At 45.5% G+C, this 19,908-nt stretch overlaps 1 protein-coding gene across 2 annotated transcripts in view; it reads left to right on the top strand.

Moving 5' to 3' along the window:
- Window positions 1-19,908, top strand: part of LOC126109884 (calcium-binding mitochondrial carrier protein Aralar1) — a 702,128-nt gene that overhangs the window by 399,172 nt on the left and 283,048 nt on the right. Inside the window, exon 1 of one of the 2 annotated variants that reach the window (XM_049914969.1) lies at window positions 12,413-12,512. The exons of the other annotated variant lie outside the window; for it this stretch is intronic. Within the exon in view, the coding sequence (XP_049770926.1) occupies window positions 12,477-12,512 (36 nt within the window). The 5' untranslated portion in view covers window positions 12,413-12,476. Of the gene's footprint in view, window positions 1-12,412; window positions 12,513-19,908 lie in introns of those variants that run through there. 2 annotated transcript variants of the gene reach the window in all.

Here is a 19,908-nt window from a genome sequence, read left to right as displayed (position 1 = left end):
TTCTCCTAAATATTGCAGTGACCGCTCTGCAGTCGTGTAATCCTACAGTAATTGGCCTCCCTGCCTGTGTATTCGCAATACGTTGTATTTGTCTGAGGCTCAAGTGCCAGTCGTTACATCGAACGTCCATCCTTTGTATGTCTTCGTCCATTTTCGCTACTATTTTCTAGAGTAGCGACTTTTTTGTATACGACGCTATCATGCGTGCCAGCTTCATGGCGGTTCCGACGCTATCTTCATGGTCATTATTATGTATTGTGAAAAGTAGTGGTCCTTAAACACTCGACTGGAATAGCTCGAACTTACTTTACGTCTGAATATTTCTCTCAGTTAGTAATGACATACTTTGTACTATTTTCTAGAAACTTTTCAATCAGGTGGATGTGGTCTGATTTAGCGTTCCCTCGTATTTTGTTCATAGGGTGACATAGTGGTGCTTTACGGTAGCCCTTCAGGAAGTCAACCAACACGGCATACACTTGGGCGCCTCTGTCTACAGCTTTCTGGGTCCCGTGGACGACCAGAGCGGTCTGGGTCTCTCACGATAATTCACTTCTAAACCCGTGCTCATTCCTTCAGAGGAGCGTTTCGGTTTCCAGAAATGTCATAACACGCGAGTATACAACGGGTTCTAAAACTTTACAACAGAACGATATCAGCAGTATAGGCTTATAGTTTTGTGCGTCTGTCCGACAAACCTTCTTGAAAACTGGAATGTCCTGCGTATTTTTCAAATCTCTTTGAACACTTCGCTCCTCCAGCATCTTACGGTAGACTGTATGCACACCAAAGAAACCTCCGACATACGCTGACACACTCATTGTGTTCTGTTTGTTTGTGTGGCGGCCTTTGTATTTGTATGTATTTGTTTGATAGTATGCGCGTGATCATTTGGTACATAATGTTTCCTACTGCTTATAGCTGATGAGGAGACAAATTGATTCTGCACTCACTATTTAGATGCATTTCGGTGCAGTTAACTCACTGATTTCGTTTCTCTCGTTTCAGGTACGTGCAGTTAGCTGAATACTGATCTTCCGCCGAAGACGGAGGTGCGGTAAGGTATTATTCGCCGTACAGCGTAAGAGCGTCAATGTGTACCTGATTTACGGTACTTCCGATAGGAAACACAAGTCGAATTACAAAATTTAGAATATTTAGAACTGTGGTGGCATCATTGTTTCCGATGTCGGTCGGTCATTCAATCTCCTTACGTGATCGTCTCCACGACTTGTTCAGTCTACTTTGTGAAACACCTGGACTTTCTTCTACACGGCCGTAAATTCAAAGTTTCGGGAACGGCTATGGTGCTGCGAATTCTGTAAAGTTAAGCTTCAGCTGCCAATAAATCAACGATAGTACACATTGGTCGGTTGCGGTCATTTAAGGGTTGTCCGGATGTGATTCCAGGCATGTCACAGGAAGGGAAGAAAAGGAAAGAGAGGGTGGAGAAGTGATAAGCGCAGGGAAAACCAGGAATATACACACACTGAAGAGCCAAAGAAACTGGTACACCTGCCTAATATCGTGTACGGTCCCCGCGACAACGCAGAAGTGCCGCAACAGGACGTGACATGGACTACACTAATGTCTGAATTAGTGCTGCAGGGAATTTACACCACGAATCCTGCAGAGCTGTCTATATATACAGGGGGAGGACATCTCGTTTGAACAGCACGTTGTGATCCATCCCAGATATGATTAATAATGTTCATCTGTGGGGAGTTTGGTGGCCAGCGGACATGTTCAAACTCGGAAGAGTGTTCCTGGAGCCACTATGTAGCAATTCAGGACGTGTGGGGTGTCCCACTGTTCTGCTGGAATTGCCGAAGTCCGTCGTAATGCACAATGTACATGACTGGATGCAGGTGATCAGACATGATGCTTACGTACGCGTCACCGGTCAGAGTCGTATCTAGATGTATCAGGGGTCCCATATCAGTCCAACTCAACACACCCCACACCATTACAGAGCCTTCACTAGCTTGCAGAGTTCCCTGCTGACATGCGGGGTCCACGGACGGAATTTGAAACGCGACTCGTCTGACCAGGCAACATGTTTCCAGTGATCAAAGTCTCTGTTGACGGGCCCAGGTGAGGCGTAACGCTATGTTTGGTGCAGTCATCAAGGCCACACGAAGGGGCCTTCAGCCCTCAAAGCCTATATCGATGATGTTTCGTTGAACGGTTCGCACGCTGACACTTGTTTATGATACAATGAAGGCTTTTACAACCGGATGTTTCAACTGCTGAGAATTCTTCCGGGTTGTATGGCCGTGGTCTATGGAACTCTTCAATCCCTGACGTTTCGTCCAAGGCTACGTTGGACATCTTAGGAGGTGCTCCTGGTTGCGCTGTCTTGCCGACTGACTCGTCAAGACTCAGCACAACCAGGAGCACCTCCGAAGATGTCCAACGTAGCCTTGGACGAAACGTCAGGGATTGAAGAGTTCCATGGACCACGGCTATAGAAACTTGTTGATGACCCAGAACTGAAATCTTCAGCAGATTGCGGAAGGGGTGCAGTTCTGTCAGTGGGAACGATTCTCTTCAGTCGTCGTTGGTCCCGTTCTTGCAGGAACTGTTCCCGGCCACAGCGATGTCGGAGATTTGATGTTTTACCGAATTCCTGATATTTACGGTATGCTTGTGAAATGGTCGTACAGGAAAATCCCCACTTCATCGCTGTGCCCCAGCGGTCGTGCGCAGACTACAACACCACGTTCAAACTCAATTAAATCTTGATAACTTGCCATTGTAGCAGCAGAAACCAATTTAACAACTGTGTCAGCTACTTGTCTCACATAGGTGTTGCCGACCGCAGCGCCGTATTCTGCCTGTTTACATTCCGCGGTATTTGAAATACGCTGCCTATGCCAGCTTCTTTGGCGCTTCAGAGTAATTGTGTGGCAATCCTTTTTATTACCTAGTACACACAAGACTCAAATAATAAGTTTGTTGATGAGAGGAGGGAGAGAGTTAAAACCCGGTGGCGGCACACTCCCCTCGCGAATAGCACCGAGTCGTTTGCCGAGCTCAACACCCTCATCCGACGGGCAGATCACCGTCTACAGAATCACATGCCCTCACTTCATCAGACACTGCGGAGAGGTTTGGCATTCATCCCGGGACATCGGCGCAAATTCTGGTGATCAGCAATCGCAACGGAATAAGCTGCCAAGATGGCGTGTAGTTCTCAGGCGGTTACCCATTCCACTACCGGCCACACCCGAAGTTGCTTAAGGGGCTCCGGAAAGGCTCAAAATCATGAAAAGTTCAATTTTTACTTTTTTGCGTTTTCTGCATCTGCAGACTATTACCTTTTAATAGATATGTAATTTATTCAATTCCGAAGACTACAACTATTTTTAAATTTTTTTTTAAATGTGTTCTACATGGGCGTGACCCACTGTGGCGCTGTTAAACTGCTGTCAAGTGGTGTTATTATTAACGTCCGTGTTCATCAGGTACATTTTAGTGATGTGAGATAAAGTATGTGTTGTGGCTAACCTGTGATGGTTCAACATATATCGCTGGTGTGATTGTCGATTGTTTCATGTTTATTTACTCTGTCGTTATCTCGAAAATATTCGTAATTAATTCTGTTTCTTGAGTCTCTGTTTTGTTGAAGTATAATAATGAGTAAAAGTAAAGTTGCTGTTGCGACTTTCAATGATGGCAACATTGTAAGGTGCAAGGTATTTAGAAATATGGGAATGAAGATAGGTTCTAACATGGTACGAGCGACGCTTGCTTTAGACAAGGAACGCCTTCGGGCTGCAGACAGGGCTGTAAAGAGTCTAGAAATACAAGCAAGAGTAAACAGGAGGAGGAACAGGAGGAGTTTGCAGAGGATGAAGATAATCCATCCTATGGACCTGGAATGCACTAAAAAGTTAATCCAATCTTTGTCGCTCGATTCCCAAAACTTTTATTTTCTCATACTAAATACATGTTTTCTAAGGATCTTCCAAACATATTTGTTTCAAACTTTCAGTAAATGTTACACAGTACCTTCTGCATAATTTAACACAGCCTTTTTCCAAAAAACTGCATATTTTTGAATATATAAATAAAAAATTGCAAAAAAAATGTTGTGAATTTTCATTACAATTGAAAAAAAAATCATCTTTAATAACTGAACTAAAATTTTGTAAAATCCCTGTGTTAAGTTGTAGCCCATATTCCAATAAATAATCTGTAAAAAGTTCAACTTCCTACCTCAAATACTTTGTGAGGAAAGATGTAATTTATAAGCGTTATTTTAACATTGCAAGTATAGGGCGTTCCGGAGCCCCTTAACTGCGCTGATGTGACGGTAATCGGTGTATTCAACAAGGCAAGGCCGTTACCTGCAGACAGGTGAGAGCAATCGACTAGTGCGTCAAAATCAGTGTTTGCAGCACTTCTGTGATGCGCGGTTCTCCTGGCCGCTAACGGGTTCAGTTCCGCGCCTGTCTTATAAATAAAGAGCCATTCAGCAAGAAGGAACATTGCATCCAGTGTGAGCACGACAAATATCGAAACGGTGGCTCATTTCCTGCCACACACGAAGCAGCTGGTATCTCGTTATCGAATTAACAGCTTCAATAATGCGATTTCGCAGACTTTAAAGAGTATCAGGCACAGGGGGGTTTAAAAAAGTGGTATTTTACGTAGAGAACTTCTCTAAGCATGTCCGATGATGATGATTATTAGTGTTTTAGGGCGCACAACAACGAGGTTATCAGCGCCCGTTCCCAAAAGTTCAATTCAGAGCCGAATTGTGAGAGAATGGGTATTGTTCAAATTGCAAGATTGGACACAGCACATCAAAACAGGGAGATAAAACTAAAAATAAAATAGCAGTACAAACAGGTAAAATTAATTAACGGTGGCTGAGTGACCACTTACAAATAATGGGTGACCAAACCACTGGACAGCACATTAAGACTTCAATCCCGATATTTTGGGAAGAAGGCCAGACATCACACAAAAACGTAAAACTCTAGCGACACTCGCCTCATTATTAGTTAAAAGAGAGAATGGTGGGAAACTGAAATCTTCCCTCAAACCCGCATATAAAACACACTCAGTTAAAATATGTCGTATCGACAGCTGTGTCCCACATGTCTGACACGTTGGTGGCTCCTCACGGAAAACCATGTGTCAAAGGACAATGTCCTATTCGAAGCCGTGTAAGGGCTACTTCCTCAGCGCGTCGTTGTCGGAAGGAGGTGAGCCACGGTCGGACAGAATCCTTCACCGCTCGCAACTTATTATCCCTCACATCCAGCCACTGAGCCTCCCACCAACGCATGACCTTCCGAGTCACGAAACACGTAATGGGCTGCAGGGGGACGGAACAGCGAGCAGTAGGTGGGATGGAGCAAGCCTCCTTGGCAGCCGCATCTGCAAGTTCATTTCCAGGAATCCCTATGTGCCCTGGAACCCAGCAGAAAATTATATCCTTACCCTGCTGTTGCAAGAGCAGGAGAGCGTCCTGCACCTCTTGCACCATCCGATCTGCTGGGTACATCTGTTCAAGAGCGTGTAGAGCACTTTGGGAATCGGAGCAGATGACGCATTTCGTGCCACGATGTCGGCGCATATGCTCTAATGCTTGCAGAATGGCAAACAGTTCTGCATAGTAAACTGAGAACTGCTCTGGGAACCCTATCCGATGGACAGTATCGGGAAACGCAGCAGAGCAGCCCATAAAATCTTCCTGTTTAGACCCATCCGTGTACACAGTAATAAAATCGGAATGGCGTTCTAAAATCTCAGTAAGTTTAATTTTAAAAAGGTGGTCCGGGGTACAATACTTCCTGTAAGCAGCCAGATCAAGAAGTAATCTTGGCCTTTGTAGTCGCCAGGGAGATCCCCTACTCCATCCCTGGTGGAGTACCTTAATGCCCTCCAGGAGTACTGAGACTCTCCTTTGCACGGATGCCAAACGGCTTTGTTGCCGCCGGACGGTGGCGGAAGAGAGGTGCCAGTGCCGGCTGGGAAAAAGTGTTGGACGCCAATGAAAGAGGAGTGGACTTGGCCCTGTACGCGTGCCGTACCACGAGGAGAAGACGCCGAATGGACAGCGGAGGCTCTCCCGCCTCGACACACAGACTAGCAACTGGACTCGTGCGATACCTGAATGACACTATTCCAGGACGCTGTATTGGAAGAGAAGGAGCAGAATATGAACTTCATCGCCGATGGCGTCTCAGGTCTCCAGACCTCACACCTTGTGACTTTTATCTGTGGGGTTACGTAAAAGACCCTTATGCCTGACACTCTTGAAAGTCTGCGACGTCGCATTGTTGAAGCTGTGAATTCGATAACGAGATATTTACTTTCAAAAGCAGTCTTGATCACAATTTATTTATTACGCTGACCGGTTCCCACCACTACTGTGGTCATCTTCAGACCAATGAGTAAGAACCTCCTCCTGCCGGAGAATCATTACTAAAGTGATTCTCCAGCAGGAGGTGGTTCTTACTCATTGTAAATTGTGATCAAGACTGTTTTTGATGGTAAATATTTGTAACACATTGATCACTGTCACTTCCATAATGTATTCAAAAGTAATCGATAACGAGAGACCAACTGTTTCGTGTGTGGCGGGGAACAAGCCACCGCTTTGATACTTGCCGTGTAACGCACGGTGCTCACATTGAATGCATAAAAATTTGAACTTCTCTCTTTCCAGGAACGTTGGAATTGTTTTTCTATCTTTTGTAGTTTGGAAGTGATAAATGTTAGAAATATGTTCTTTTTGACTAGCCCTGTATATTATAGACATAAGTGTCTCAAGTTGAAGACTTTTAATTAATGCTTGCACTGTTTTTGAGGTTCCAGTACGACGAAATCTATGAGGCTCGTTTAATAAATAATGTCCTACAGGTTTTGTTCAGACAACATATTTATACTTTGGAGTTAGAATTTGGTGACATCAGTGAAGATCAGACTTAAGAGTATTTTTGTACACAGTTTCCACCATGTTCCGTGGCATTGCGTCGTGGTTGTGGAAGAGCATGTGAAAGCTCTTGTTCGGTGCTTGCACTGCCCGGATTACACTGGCAATCACCTCCCAAAGTGTGGCCCAAACAGGATAAAGTCCGACGGCGTCGGGTTTTGAGCCTTAGGGTGGACGGGGTAACGATGTGTTCCTGGATTCTGCTGTGGGCGTGGATGGTCGTGTTAGCGCAAGATTCCTTTTTGGTTGTTGTCAGACGAATTCGTCAAAAATCGTTCTTAAGTTTGATCAGACTCTTCATATACGCCCCTGACATTTGCCTGCAGAGGAAGCTGCCTTGATTTGCAGCTAAACAAAAAGAACGAAACTAACCAGAGTCGAATTGGTGGTTTAATGATTCTACAAGTTACGCGCTCTGGTACCGGAGGTTGAACTAAGCAGCTACAAATGTACTTAATAATGCGATTTTTTTTTAAGAATTGCGTCGTAGAGCTTTAGGAAATGGATATCCAAGCATCGAGCTTAAAGTACTATTACGAAAACTGTGAAGCCCTCACGTCAGCATAGAAACACACATTAATATGTTTAGAAAAAAAAATGAGGTTACCGAGTATATAACCAGATTTGTGACTGGATTCAAGACTTCCTTGCCGGCCGCGGTGGTCTAGCGGTTCTAGGCGCTCAGTCCGGAACCCCGCGACTGCTACGGTCGCAGGTTCGAATCCTGCCTCGGGCATGGATGTGTGTCATGTCCTTAGGTTAGTTAGGTTTAAGTAGTTCTAAGTTCTAGGGGACTGATGGCCACAGATGTTAAGTCCCATAGTGTTCACAGCCATTTGAACCATTTTGAAGACTTCCTTGCAGATAGAACTCAAGGCGTCGTACTTCACGGAACAAAATGGATAGTGTAAAGGTACACCGAGGAAACGTGAGGAGACCGTTGCTGTGTTACAGTGTGTATAAATGATTTAACAGAATTTGTCTGTTCGCGGACAATGCGGTTGTCTATAAGTAAACAGCAACGCCAGAAGACAGTATCGATTTGCAGACTGACCTTTAGAGGATTCATGAATGGTGCAGCTCCTGGCGCTTGACCCTGAACGGCAATAAATGTAACACATTGCACCTACATAGGAAAGGGCGTTCACCACTGCACAAGTACACTCTTGATGACAAGTTGTTATAAATGGTAACCCCCGTAAAATATCTCGGAGTAACTATCCAGAGCGACGTTAAGTGGAATGATGACATAAAAAAAAAAAAACACTGGGAAAAGCAGATGCCATACTGATATCCATAGGAAGAATCCTAGGGAAATATAACTGATCCATGAAGGAAGTGGCTTATAAGGCCCTTGTTCGACTGATTCTTGAGTATTGTCCATCATCTGGGGTCCCTACCAGGCAGCATAGGTACAGGGCTATTACAAATGATTGAAGCGATTTCATAAATTCACTGTAGCTCCATTCATTGACATACGGTCACGACACACTACAGATACGTAGAAAAACTCATAAAGTTTTGTTCGGCTGAAGCCGCACTTCAGGTTTCTGCCACCAGAGCGCTCGAGAGCACAGTGAGACAAAATAGCGACAGGAGCCGAGAAAGCGTATGTCGTACTTGAAATGCACTCACATCAGTCAGTCATGACAGTGCAACGACACTTCAGGACGAAGTTCAACAAAGATCCACCAACTGCTAACTCCATTCGGCGATGGTATGCGCAGTTCAAAGCTTCTGGATGCCTCTGTAAGGGGAAATCAACGGGTCGGCCTGCAGTGAGCGAAGAAACGGTTGAACGCGTGCGGGCAAGTTTCACGCGTAGCCCGCGGAAGTCGACGAATAAAGCAAGCAGGGAGCTATACGTACCACAGCCGACGGTTTGGAAAATCTTACGGAAAAGGCTAAAGCAGAAGCGTTACCGTTTACAATTGCTACAAGCCGAATTTTCGGTGCGGTTGCAACAGCTCATGGAAGAGGATGCGTTCAGTGCGAAACTTGTTTTCAGTGATGAAGCAAAATTTTTTCTTAATGCTGAAGTGAACAGACACAATGTGCGAATCTGGGCGGTAGAGAATCCTCACGCATTCGTGCAGCAAGTTCGCAATTCACCAAAAGTTAACGCGTTTTGTGCAATCTCACGGTTTAAAGTTTACAGCCCCTTTTTCTTCTGCGAAAAAAACGTTACAGGACACGTGTATCTGGACATGCTGGAAAATTGGCTCATGCCACAACTGGAGACCGACAGCGCCGACTTCATCTTTCAACAGGATGGTGCTCCACCGCACTTCCATCATGATGATCGGCATTTCTTAAACAGGAGATTGGAAAACCGATCGATCGGTCGTGGTGGATATCATGATCAGCAATTCATGTCATGGCCTCCACGCTCTCCCGGCTTAACCCATGCGATTTCTTTCTGTGGGGTTATGTGAAAGATTCAGCGTTTAAACCTCCTCTACCAAGAAACGTGCCAGAACTGCGAGCTCGCATCAACGATGCTTTCGAACTCATTGATGGGGACATGCTGCGCCGAGTGTGGGAGGAACTTGATTATCGGCTTGATGTCTACCGAATCACTAAAGGGGCACGTATCGAACATTTGTGAATGCCTAAAAAAAACTTTTTGAGTTTTTGTATGTGTGTGCAAGGCATTGTGAAAATATCTCAAATAATAAAGTTATTGTAGAGCTGTGAAATCGCTTCAATCATTTGTAATAACCCTGTAGAAGAGGTACAGAAGATCCAACGAAGAGCGGCGCGAGAGCATTACAAACATCATCAACAAACTCGAGTGGCAGACGCTACACGAGAGGCGTTGTGGATCACGGAGACGTATCATATTACTCCTCCGCCCCCCCCCCCGCCCCCACACACATCTAGCTAAATGACCACAACGAAAAAGGTCGATAAATTAGAGATGCTTTTTTATTCCAGTCTTTTATCACAATATCAATTCTTTTGACGATGACCGGTTTCAGTCCGTGGTGACCATCCTCAGATCTTTCCTACACCATGTTCCTGAAGTGATCAGGCCATAACAGCATAGGATAGCCGTATCTACACCTTATTTTAGATCTGTGTGATAATGCTGTGCCGACTATATTTATATGTTTTGACGATGCCATTATGGCCTGATCACTTTAGGACATGGCGCAGAAAAGATCTGAGGATGGTCATCACGGGCTGAAACCGGTCGTCGTCAGAAGAATTGATATTGTGATAAAAGACTGGAATAAAAAGCATTTGACAGAATTGGATCACTGTTCGTATACACTGCTATGTCGCAGCTGGTGAAATTAGCGATAATAATATAGAGGCTTACCGACTGTCGTTCTGTCCACGCGCCGTTAGCTAGTGGAACAGGGAAGGGGGCATGAGTTAGTGGTACCAAAAGTACCCTCCGCTTGCGGAGAATGATGTAGATATAAGCTGATGCAGATGAGTATCACATAGAAGACGACCCTTATCCTGGACCGGGATTTACGTTCAGTTTTTGTCGCAGTATTTGTTAAGCTGGACAGTAGTGGACCATGGAGGTAGAATAAGGGGAGATGGCGCTACAGACTTACGCTGTAAGTTGTTTTGAAGCCAATGGGCGCGGCCTGCCGCCATCTTGGATCCCCCAAAACATTAGCAGACGAGTGTTTACAATTGATTCTTGTTCGTTATTTCTGTCTTGTGCACGCGATATTTATGTTGTATAGTAAATGTTACTCTGTTTTAGTGAACAACACAGCATAAAGAATGCAACTTCAAACGTTTTTCTGGTCTTAAATGCGTATTCGATACAGCATTACGACACGAAAATATGACGCTTCTGGCCTAAGTACTGTAATTCCTTTTTGTTTATACATTTCTAATAACCGAGAAGAGAAGTATGTGCTATGAAAAGCGTTCTTTCCATTTCTATTCACTTTCATTGTGTTTGTGTCGATGGTTGATAAAGCCAGAACTCCAAAAGCAATGATTGATAGTTTAGAGGCACCGATTTGTATTCGTTGCATTTTCAAGTCAAATGCAAATTTTAAATGTTCAAGTTTGCAATAAACTTACCTTATTTCCTTTGGTGTCCCATAGAAGTATGCAACGCTGATATAAACAAGCCAGCTGTCATGACACAAAATGAAAGATTCGTTAAATTACGAAGGAAAAGAACGAAATTTAAGATTGTCAGGCCCATTGTAGTTCACACATCTGCTTTGTTCGTAAATTGTACCTCCCAAGTGACATTCAGTGTGGCAAATAACAGCAATTTACAGGGTAACACGACAACAAAGTGAATTAGCCTGGACTTAGATAGGGAACATTGCTTTAACAAATATGCAACCATTTAAGTACTTATAATTTAACCACTGTAACAGGTGTTCCACACATTTTACTGAAGATTTAATTAACTACATGTAGTTACATTACTTTTATATTAAATTATCGCATTTTAAAACTTTAGTCCCCTTTTCCAGGATATTTCTTGCCAGGACTTTTCAGTTACTTCGGAATAACCAAACACTGAAAACCAAGTGTATTGCTCACCTCCAGAGAGCTCTTCGTGTTGGATTGATAGGAAATCTGAAGTCGAATCACAGAAATAAAACCATACTGTATAACTTTACAGTGCATCAGAATTTCAAGTATGTTGTTGTTGTGGTCTTCAGTCCTGAGGCTGGTTTGATGCAGCTCTCCATGCTACTCTATCCTGCGCAAGCTTATTCATCTCACAGTACCTACTGCAGCCTACCTCCCTCTGAATCTGCTTAGTGTACTCATCTCTTGGTCTCTACGATTTTTACCCTCCACGCTGCCTTCCAATACTAAATTTGTGACCCCTGATGCCTTAGAATATGTCCTACCAACCGATCCCTCCTCTTAGTCAAGTTGTGCCACAAACTCCTCTTCTATTCAATACCTCCTCATTAGTTATGTGATCTACCCGTCTAATCTTCAGCATTCTTCTTTCGAAAGCTTCTGTTCTCTTCTATTTCAAGTGTATATACGAAAATAGCGCTTAAATAAGTCCACTTACGAATGAAATATGATTTGTTTAAACTTTAGACTACAATCAGAAAGATTAGTACACCCATAAGCGACGCAAGCAGGCATTTTTTTTATCAATATATTTCACGACTACACGGAATCAAACCAGAAGCGAATGTTTTGGGGTAGCTAACATGGCGGATCTTCACTTGGGTCGGCTTCAAGTTTGTGACGCCATGACAACTCCTCTTAATTTTACCTCCATGTAGTGGACAGTAGCCTTAATGGCCGGATGCCGCCAGTGTTCGGCTGACGGAAGTCGCATAGTAGTCGACGTCGCCGTGTATCGATAGATCGACCTCAAGTCGAACGTCACAGTCGGCGGTCCGGTATCTCTGACGCTGGGAGCGTGAGGGAGAGGGGGAGAGAACAACTGCCGAGGCGTGCTGATAGGCGAGCGGCGGCGGCAGTCTGCGCGAGAGGAGCGTGTGGCGTGTTGCGTGCGTGTAGTGTGCGTGTGCGTGTCTCTAGTGCGCGAGCAGCCGGCGCCATGGTGAAGGTGAAGGACGAGCACGGCCGGATGAGGGTACGTAGAGCGCCAGCCCGCCACGCCCCGCGCTGTCTCCTAGCAACGCCACCTGCTGAGCGGCGAATGCCTGAGTTCTGGCCAGCATATCGCGACTAACTTCACCCCCTGTTGCCACCTGTCCCCTGCACCCATTGGCGCGCGTGTGTCAGGCGTGACGTCACGTGCCGTACCCGAATAGCTGGCTGCGCGCTGTGCTTGCCGGAAGAAGCTGTTCCGTAAGTAGAGGTCAGACCAAGGACTCCCCAGCGCGAGCTGAATGGAGGCAGTCGGACTCGCATTTACCACGTTGGTCCTAAAGTTTGTAGCATTTTCGTTTTGTGTGTTGCTACTCCAATTGCTACGGGTTTATCACTTGTCGTTTTTGTATTATTGTGGTTGACAGTTGCTGTTTGAGTTTACATACAGAGGGGTCCAGATAAATGTAGACACTCTTTGTTAGTTAATATCTTTGAAATAAAACGACATATCGTTGCAACTTTGCGCGGTAGCGTACTGCACTGATTTCTCAACACCCCTTGGCGCGCGCGTTTTCCAGCAGATCACAATGTAGCAATGAATGAAGTAAGATAGTCGTTTGACCAATGCAAGGCCGCACAGAAATGATACGGCAAGTACGAAAACATGATGGAGGCAGAACGGCAATGGCGTAACGTGTACGGAACTCTGCCACCAACAAACAGTTTATCGTATTCGGGACAAACTTGAAGCAGACGGTACTGCTCAGGATGTGTACGAGGGTTGGAACTTGTACTTGGCAACTATTTATTTAAGTCACTACAAATTTGAAAACTGAATAAATCACGGAATAATGTAGATAGAGAGGTACAAATTGACACACATGCTTGGAATGACATGGGGTTTTATTAGAACCAAAAAAAATACATACGTTCAAAAAATGTCCGACAGATGGCGCTTCATCTGATCAGAATAGCAATAAATAGCATAACAAAGTAAGACAAAGCAAAGATGATGATCTTTACAGGAAATGCTCAATATGTCCACCATCATTTCTCAACAATAGCTGTAGTCGAGGAATAATGTTGTGAACAGCACTGTAAAGCATGTCCGGAGTTATGGTGAGGCATTGGCGTCGGATGTTGTCTTTCAGCATCCCTACAGATGTCGATCGATCACGACACACTTGCGACTTCAGGTAACCCCAAAGCCAATAATCGCACGGACTGAGGTCTGGGGACCTGGGAGGCCAAGCATGACGAAAGTGGCGGCTGAGCACACGATCATCACCAAACGACGCGCGCAAGAGATCTTTCACGCGTCTAGCAATACTTTTTTTGCTCTAATAAAACCCCATGTCATTTCAAGCATGTGTGTCAATTTTTACCTCTCTATCTACATTATTCCGTGATTTATTAAGTTTTCAAATTTAATACTGACTTTTTGATCACCCGGTATTTACAGCTCTTACAAAATAAATACGTGTTTCAAAGTTTTACTGACCTTCAAAGTAGCCACCAGCATTGTGTACAACCCGTTGCCAGCGACGTGCACGTCGTAGGATACTCTTAGCTGTGCCAGTTGTGTTGACAGTTCTGTCAAAAAAATGGCTCCGAGCACTATGGGACTTAACATCTTCTGTCGTCAGTCCCCTAGACTTAGAACTACTTAAACCTAACTAACCTAAGGACATCACACACATCCATGCCCGGGGCAGGATTCGAACCTGCGACCGTAGCAGTCCCGCGGTTCCGGACTGCACGCGGCCTATCGCCCGACGAATTTGTAGCAGTTCTGAAACGAATGCCGTGAAGTGTTTCCTTCGGTTTAGAAATCGACTTGAACTTACGAGGGCTTAAGTCAGGGGAGTGCAGTAGCACTTTCGTAGCCCCATCAGTCAAACAAATCAGTAACTGAACGTGCTTGAGCATTGTCCTGGAAAATGATGGTCAGGTCCTGCAGAGTGTCATCACTTCTGTCTCTAAGCTGGTCTTAGGTTGTGTTCCAAAAATGAACAGCACAGAGACAGAAGTGCTGATACTTTCTGCAGGGCCTGTCCATCATTTTGCAGGACAATGCTCAAGCACGTACAGTGCAAGCTGTTAGTGATTTGTTTGACTGATGGGGCTGCTAAGTGCTGTACCACCTACTGCACTCCCCTGACTTAAGCCCTCGTGAGTTCAACTCCATTTCTAAACTGAAGGAAACACTTCACGGCATTCGCTTCAGAACTGCTACAAATTCGTCGGGCAATAGACCGCGCCGCTCGAACTGTCAACACAACTGGCACTGCTAGGAGCATCCTACGACTTCCACATCGCTGGCAACGGGTTATACACAATGCTGGTGACTAGTCTGAAGGTCAGTAAAACTTTAAAACCTATTTTGTACGAGCCGTAAATAAATAGTTGCCACTGTTATTAAAGTTCCAACACTCGTATAAGGATAGGTCCGGCGACCAAAAACGTCAACGAGTCTGCCTTCCAGCGCTACCGTGTTGCAAGTTTTTGCTAGGGCACGTCTCCAATCTGTGAAGCAGGGTGCAAGTGAAAGCGGGATAAGCCTATCAAGTGCACCACGAATTCTGAACGCTGCAAAGTGGAAAAGTGAACATTCCAAGATCGCTGCAGGCTATGAACGAGGACGACCCGCGTCCAAGGATGAAGTATCGCTAGTGGTTTGAAATCCTGCTTCGCCAGGATGACGGTCTGCACGGATGATCATATGATCTGACGACGTGCGATTCGAACTGAACGGTACTGTAAACCGCCACAATTGCGGGTACTGGGCTCCTGAAAATTCTCACGTTCACGACTGCGAACGTATCAATCTACCAGGTGTTAATATGTGATGTGCTCTGTCATCGCGTGGTGTGATTGCCCCATTCTCCCTTAAAGGTACACTAACTGGTGAGATGTATCTTCATATACTGCAAACACTGATTTTACCTGCCACCCGAGAGGTATTTGGAAATGATTTTTCCTATAACATGATGTCGCTCCGCCTCACTACCACAGAGATGTCAGATCCTTCTGGGATCAGAATATACCTGGACGATGGACAGGTCGAACAGGAGCTGTTGAGTACCCACCACGGTCTCCAGACGTTACGCCTCTTGACTTCTACCTATAGGGGACCTTAAAAAATGTTTACCAGCAGGAGCGAGCTACAGTGAAAGAGTGTCTTTGCGGTTATCACACCAGCAACACTGACAGTCTTAGTTCGCTTACAGTTAAGCGGCATCGAAATTGTTTGGCTGCTAATGGGGTCACTTTGAACACACAAAATTATCTTCCACCCGTGAAAGAATTGTAACGGTATGTCATTTTGTGCCATTAATAAAACGGTATCAAAGAGTGTCTACATTTTTCTGGACCCCTCTGTGTTGTCATTTTGTCGTTCGGAGATAGTGAATGGAGCTCTGGGCGCTAGGAAATGAGTGCCAAGTCGAGAAACCGGAACATTTCTGACATGTTCTTCTGTTTTTCAGTAGACGGGTGGGAGCACCTGAGACAGCCAGAAACATTTGCGTCGTGTATGGGGTTAATGCCATCGGACAGAGCACCGCAAGAAAATGGTTTCCTCGTTTTAAGGGGGATCGTTTTGACATTAGTTGAAATGGTTCAAATGGCTCTGAGCACTATGGGACTTAACTTCCAAGGTTATCAATCCCCTAGAACTTAGAACTACTTAAACCTAAGGACATCACACACATCCATGCCCGAGGCAGGATTCGAACCTGCGACCGTAGCGGTCGCGCGGTTCCAGACTGTAGCGCCTAGAACCGCTCGGCCACTCTGGCCGGCTTGACATTAGTGACTCTACGTTCAGGAAGACCTTCGGAGTGTGAAGAAGATAAACTGACTGATCGAGAATGATTTAAGACAGTGTACTCGAGAAGTGGCCAATGTGGCGAACTTCGATCATTCCACCATCGAAATTTGCATACAGTGGGGTAGGTTCAAAAATCTGGTGTATAAGTACCGCATGTTGTAAGCCAAAATCACAAAAATCAGCAGGTAGCCATATGTGCATCTCTGCTTGTTCGTCATCAATTGGCTTGTGGACAACACCCACCATTCGTATCCTGTATCGTTACTGGTGACGAGAAACGATGTCTTTATGATAACATATGGAAAAGAAACGAGTGGCCGAGCCGAAGCAAAGCAGCAGCTCTCCTTACGGAGACCTGCGCGCATCCACAAAAGATAACGTCATGGATCTGGTCAAACGGCGATGGTGTGGTGTACTACGAACTGGTTCCCCGAGATGTAACCATTACTGCTGACATTCATTGTTGTCCGCAGCTCGTGACCGTGCGGTAGCGTTCTCGCTTCCCGCGCCCGGTTTCGATTCCCGGCGGGGTCAGGGATTTTCTCTGCCTCGTGATGACTGGGTGTTGTGTGATGTCCTTAGGTTAGATAGGTTTACGTAGTTCTAAGTTCTAGGGGACTGATGACCATAGATGATAAGTCCCATAGTGCTGAGAGCCTTTTTTTTTTTTTTTTTTTTTTTTATTATTATTATTATTGTCAACAACTGAGACGTCTTGCACACGCAGTTCAAGAGCAACGACGAAGAAGACTGCGTGAAGTGATTCTACTCGACGGTAACGGCCGCTTTCGTTCTGCTAGACTGACAAGAAAGACTATGCAGGTGTTAGGTTGGGAAGTCATTCCTGAACCCCTCTATTCACCTGATCTTGCGCCCTCACATTTTCACCTTTTCCGCTCGCTATCGAACTACCTTCAAATAACTTCCTTTCCGGATGAAAATGCGCTCCGTAGATGGCTCGACGAGGTCTTCGCCTCAAAGTCACGCGATTTCTACAGTCACGGAATGTAAAAGCTTCCCCAGCGTTGGCAGCCAGTTCTGAATAGTGAAGGAGAATATGTTATTGATGACTAAAGTCTCCGCTGTGTTTATATTAAACCAATGGAAAAACGCTACGAACGTATCCACCAACCCAATACGTTAACATCTGTGCCCTGCAAACCGCATGTGGAGCGGTGGGAGAATGGCTACTTAGTCGGCTCTGTACGCTCTCTGATTAGCCCCTACAGCAGTAGCAGTAGTATAAAAATGGCTCTATGGGACTTCACATCTAAGGTCATCAGTCCCCTAGAACTTAGAACTACTTAAACCTAACTAAGGAAATCACATACATCCATGCCCGAGGCAGGATTCGAACCTGCGACCGTAGCGGTCGCGCGGTTCCAGACCGAAGCGCCTAGAACCGCTTGGCCACAACCGGCCGGCAGCAGCAGTAGTAGTACAGTATTCAGCGTTTTCAGCATCCCTGTGACACTCTCCCACTGGTCAAACAAACCTGTGACCATTCGTGGCTGCCATTCTCTGTGTACGTCCAATAACCCCTGTTAGTCCTGTTAGGTACGGATTCCACACACTTGAGCAATATCCTAGGATGCGTCACGCGAAACTTTTGTAAGCAGTCTCCCTTCCAGACTGATTGCACTTCCGCAGTATTCTATCAGTGAATCACAGCCTACCACCTGCTTTACCTACGACTCAGTCTATGCTATCTTTGCATTCCATATCCGCACAAAGTGATAAACCTAGGTATTTGTATGAATTGCCGGCCGCGGTGGCCGTGCGGTTCTGGCGCTGCAGTCCGGAACCGCGGGACTGCTACGGTCGCAGGTTCGCATCCTGCCTCGGGCATGGGTGTGTGTGATGTCCTTAGGTTAGTTAGCTTTAAGTAGTTCTAAGTTCTAGAGGACTTGTGACCTAAGATGTTGAGTCTCATAGTGCTCAGAGCCATTTGAACCATTTGTATGAATTGGCCGATTCCAACTGTGGCTCGTTGCGATAGTACTTTTTATTTTAGTTTTGTGACGTTCGTAAATTTTTCTTTTCTGAAAATCTAACGTGAGTAGCCAGTTTTCGCAAATCTCTTAATTTTATCAAGATCTGACTACTACTGCAGCTGTTTGTGGGCGGTGCTTCTTCATGTGGGGTGCCTCCGTAAGAGCGTGCAAACATTTAACTCGAGATAGAAGATGCTCCACTGAACAATTTAAGCCAGGGAACCGGGTGTCCAAGAAGCCAACTTACAGAGGTAATAGTAATAATATTACACTTCTGGCCATTAAAATTGCTACACCATGAAGATGACGTGCTACAGACGCGAAATTTAACCGACAGGAAGAAGGTGCAGTGATATGCAAATGATTAGCTTTTCAGAGCATTCACACAAGGTTGGCGACACCTACAACGTGCTGACACGAGGAAAGTTTCCAACCGATTTCTCATACACAAACAGCAGCTGACCAGCATTGCCTGGTGAAACGTTGTTGTGATGCCTCGTGTAAGGAGGGGAAATGCGTACCATCACGTTTCCGACTTTGATAAAGGTCGGATTCTAGCCTATCGCGACTGCGGTTTATCGTACAGCGACATTGCTGCTCGCGTTGGTCGAGATCCAGTGACTGTTAGTAGAATATGAAATCGGTGGGTTCAGGAGGGTAATACGGAACGCCGTGCTGGATCCCAACGGCCTCGTCTCACTAGCAGTCGAGATGACAGGCATCTTATCCGCATGGCTGTAAGGGATCGTGCAGCCACGTCTCGATCCCTGAGTCAACATATGGGGATGTTTGCAAGACATCAGGTTCTGTTTACAGCATCATGATGGTCGCGTCCGTGTTTGGAGACATCGCGATGAACGCACATTGGAAGCGTGTATTCGTCATTGCCATACTGGTGTATCACACGGCGTGATGGTGTGGGGTGCCATTGGTTACACGTCTCGGTCACCTCTTGTTCGCATTGACGGCACTTTGAACAGTGGACGTTACATTTCAGATGTGTTACGACCCGTGACTCTACCCTTCATTCGATCCCTGCGAAACCCTACATTTCAGCAGGATAATGCACGACCGCATGCTGCTCGTCCTGTACGGGCCTTTCTGGATACAGAAAATATTCGACTGCTGCCCTGGCCAGCACATTCTTCAGATCTCTCACCAATTGAAAACGTCTGGTGAATGGTGGCCGAGCAACTGGCTCGTCATAATACGCCACTCACTACTTTTGATGAACAGTGGCGTCGTGTTGAAGCTGCCTGGGGACCTGTACCTGTACATGCCATCGAAGCTATCCAAGCTCTGTTTGATTCAATGCCCGGGCGTACCAAGGCCGTTATTACGACCAGAGTTGATTGTTCTGGGTACTGATTTCTCAGGATCTATGTACCCAAATTGGTGAAAATGTACTCACATGTTAGTTCTAGTATAATATATTTGTCCAATGAATACCCGTTTATCATCTGCATTTCTTCTAGGTGTAGCAATTTTACTGGCCAGTAGTGTACGTACCGGTACTGTCTACTTTTTTTATTTACATTAGTTAACTGCAGATACCATTCCCCCCTGCGGGTCCGGGGTAAGAATAGGCCCGAGGTATTCCTGCCTGTCGT

The sequence above is a fragment of the Schistocerca cancellata genome, chromosome 12, assembly GCF_023864275.1.
Source record: "Schistocerca cancellata isolate TAMUIC-IGC-003103 chromosome 12, iqSchCanc2.1, whole genome shotgun sequence".
NCBI lineage: Eukaryota > Metazoa > Arthropoda > Insecta > Orthoptera > Acrididae > Schistocerca > Schistocerca cancellata.
The sequence above is the reverse complement of the archived record's forward strand: the minus strand, read 5'-3'. Positions and strand labels throughout refer to the sequence as shown.